The 3,423-nt window shown below is 42.2% G+C and overlaps 1 protein-coding gene across 1 annotated transcript; it reads left to right on the forward strand.

Annotated features, from left to right (window-relative positions):
• Window positions 1–694: 694 nt before the first annotated feature.
• On the forward strand, window positions 695–1,105 carry LOC149156574 (uncharacterized). Its single transcript, XM_089444792.1, has one exon. It carries the CDS (start codon window positions 695–697, stop codon window positions 1,103–1,105), a length of 411 nt encoding a protein of 136 aa, XP_089300918.1.
• Window positions 1,106–3,423: the final 2,318 nt, after the last annotated feature.

Here is a 3,423-nt window from a genome sequence, read left to right on the forward strand (position 1 = left end):
GTGGCCTAAAGTAACGTATTTTGTTTGGCTGGTGTGTAGAGGGCGGATATTGACATGGGATAATATTCAGAAGAGAGGTATGAATGGGCCATCAAAATGTTACCTTTGTAATAAGGAAGCTGAGACTCAGGAGCATATCATGAACAAATGCCTATTTATTCGAGGGTTGTGGGAGGAGATCAGGGTATTATTTGGTCAGACAAATAGGGATCCAGAGAATCATAGGAATACATTACTTCAATGGGCCAAAGGTAATTTCCAAAGTAAGGTGGTACGAAGGATATGGACGCTCGCAGTGGGGTTTATAGTTTGGGAAACCTGGAAAGAGCGAAATCGACGAATTTTTCAAGATAAAAGAAGGGAGGAATCGAGCATTTGGGAGGTAGTATGTAGGTCAATCAAGGAAACAGTGTTATCTGAAGTTTGGGATGAACAGGGCTGGCAATTGACTCTGGAAGAGCAGCAAATAGTATCGAAACTTAATCTGGATATGACAATGATCTACCCGAATACAAAGGAATGACCCCTAGGTGAAGTGTAGAGTCCCCAGCATTTTAGTTTGCCTGGAGAAGGAAGGATTAAACTAAGTTTTGATGGGGCCTCAAAAGGTAACCCTGACCAAGCAGGTCTGGGAGGTATTTTTCGAGATAGTAGTGGGTCTACAAGATGGATATATGCGGATTTTGGGGGCGATATGACGAATAATGAGGCGGAGCTGTGGGCTGTTTACCAGGGATTACGTATTGCGGTTAGAAATGGATATTCGAATTTGGAAATTGTGGGCGACTCAAGGCTTGTGATTGACATGTTGAGAAAATTACGGGATGGTAAGTGTTGGGACCATGTTGCAAGAAGCTGGCGGACTGCAGGCATAATAAAAGACATAGAAGGATTGCTGCGGGGGATTGAATACACGATTATTTACCATGTCTTACGCGATGGAAACAGGGCAGCGGATCTTATGGCGAATTGGGGAAGCGGAGGAGGGGATAGGCGGATCGATAGTAGCTGGAGGTTAGTAAAGGACGATCCGCGGTGGGCAGAGTTAACCGATATATTAAACCGGGATTTACATGATGCGACGGTGCAAGCGGGGAATCCATAACTATCTACGAATTATGACAAGCAGGGACACATGTACCATCGCTCATGATGGTGGGGAGAGTTCGCAGGTTCGCGCGGATGGCATTAACACTCAGATCGCTTGGAGTCATAACCACAACGCCCCATTGATCATTCCAAGAAGAGAATGGGACAGGGTACCGAGGATGAGAGGACACTCCGTCAGAGTGAGGGCGATTGAGTCCACTTATGATAATACATATGGATTGCGGAGTAATGACGAATTTGAGTTGCATAGAAGTTATAGGAACCCAAGGTGGCCGATTGGCAATGCATTCAGCCTTGCATGCATGCGAATGAATTGGAGTTGGGGGTTAATTGGGAATTGTCGGGCGGGGAAGAGTAGTCAGAGGATTTCGGTGATAGTGGAGGACGAGGAAATGGTAGAGGATCAAGACAGGGATGTAGGATGCTGGACGAGGAGTAAGGAGGTCAGTCGAGAGGCGAAGGGTAAGAACCAGGTAGAGGAGACAATTCGGAAGATTATGCTTACCATTTCAGATGACTCCGAGACGGAGTTTGACATACGGGATTACCTTGTGGATGAAGAACCGCGGCGTGGACAAGAAGGTAAAGATAAGCGGGGAAAAGGACAGAGGAATGAAGACGACGACCGGGAGGAAGAACAGGAGTCTGAGGAAGAGGGGGAGAGACAGGTGGGTGGCAGACGAGGGCGGAGACGGGGAGTGCGCGGACAGAAGAAGGAAGGTGCCAGCCAGCGGGGAAGAGGGAGTTTCAGCGGGAGAGGAGGCAGAGGGGGCAGGACAGCAAGAGCTGAGTTTGAGGAAGAAATGGGAAGTGAGGCTAGAGGTAGAAAACGCGGTAAGAGAGATATGAAAAAGAAACTGCAGGAGGCAGAAGAGGCTTATCATCAGCATACTCACCCAAACATTCGAAGAATTATTGACCATTTGGAAGAGGAAGCATTGCAGGAACATTCAGGGTCAGAACTGGAGGATTGGGAGGCATATCTGCCTGATCCAGGACATACCAGAGGCAGGATGACATTATATAAACAATCATTGCATGTCTATTGGGGCATGAAAAGATTATTAGCTAAAGCACTTGAACAGGTAGCCCTGGAAATGGTAGAAATGGCTCAGGGTATACCTGTCATGAAGAAAGAGCTGAAAAATCTTCAAGTCACCTTAATGATGCAAGATAGGAAGATGGATGAGATCCTGAAGTTTCTTCAAGCTAGTGGTATGGGTGTTAAGACGGAGAATGAAGCCAATCTGGAGACTCGCACCTAGCAGCAGATGGAGCAGCTGAAAAGAGGTTTTTTGCTTTCAGTTTTCTTTAGATATACTAGTTTTGCATGACTCAAATCATACTCTGTTTCACTGTAGGAAAGGTAGATGGATATGTAATATGGGAAAAAAGACTGATGGGTTTCTATTTTTGGATAACTGGATATATAGCATGGGTAGAAAGACTGATGGTATTTTATTTTTGGATGGCTGTTAAGAACCTCAGGTGGTCAAGAAACCCGGTTTCCCTTCGGGGCGGGTTGAGACCGGCCCATATGTTTATGTTTATGTTTATGTTTCCTATTTTACAGTAATAGAAATGAAGAATCTCGCCTTTGCTTACAAAAAAAAAAAAAATATCAACTCCTATCGACTTATGTTATAAAGTTCAAAAATTTGTTAGAACTTAAGTCATAAGCATCCCCTACCTTTCAAGTATGGAAAAAAATATAAAGAGTCCACTTATAAAAGTAACACACTCCCAATTCATTATTTGCTCTATTCGCATCATCTATAAAATAATTCATGCTATCTAGATCTTAAATCATCAACAAATTCATTTTATCTAGATCATATAGAAATAACATATTCGTTCTATTTGAATCATATATAAACAACTAATTCATGCTATTTGGATCATATATAAATAACAAATTCATGTGATTTGGATCATATATAATAACACATTCACAATGCATCTACTTAGCTAATTTTTGTAAATTATTGTTGTAATTGCACATTACTTCTACTATTTTTATTACTATGATGTAGTAGCTTAATGGTTCGTTCTTCACAAGCTAGATTAATATAACAAAATAATGCAGATCTATTTCGATGATCTAACAAATTTGTTGATCTATCCAAAAAATTTCAAATTACAGAAGTAATTAATACATATTCAGAAATAGCATAAATAAAAGAAAACTCTAACCGAAAAATAGATATGGAAATACGCTTGGGAAAACACTTATCTACCCAACCTTGAAGCAGCCTCTGGTTCCCCTCAAGCCAAGATGGCATTGCATGGAATCAACAACCCCCTCTGATTCCA

This window comes from Pinus tabuliformis, chromosome 9 (assembly GCF_031772625.1).
Source record: "Pinus tabuliformis cultivar Carrire ecotype Pingquan chromosome 9, CPIR1, whole genome shotgun sequence".
In the NCBI taxonomy this organism is placed as follows: domain Eukaryota; kingdom Viridiplantae; phylum Streptophyta; class Pinopsida; order Pinales; family Pinaceae; genus Pinus; species Pinus tabuliformis.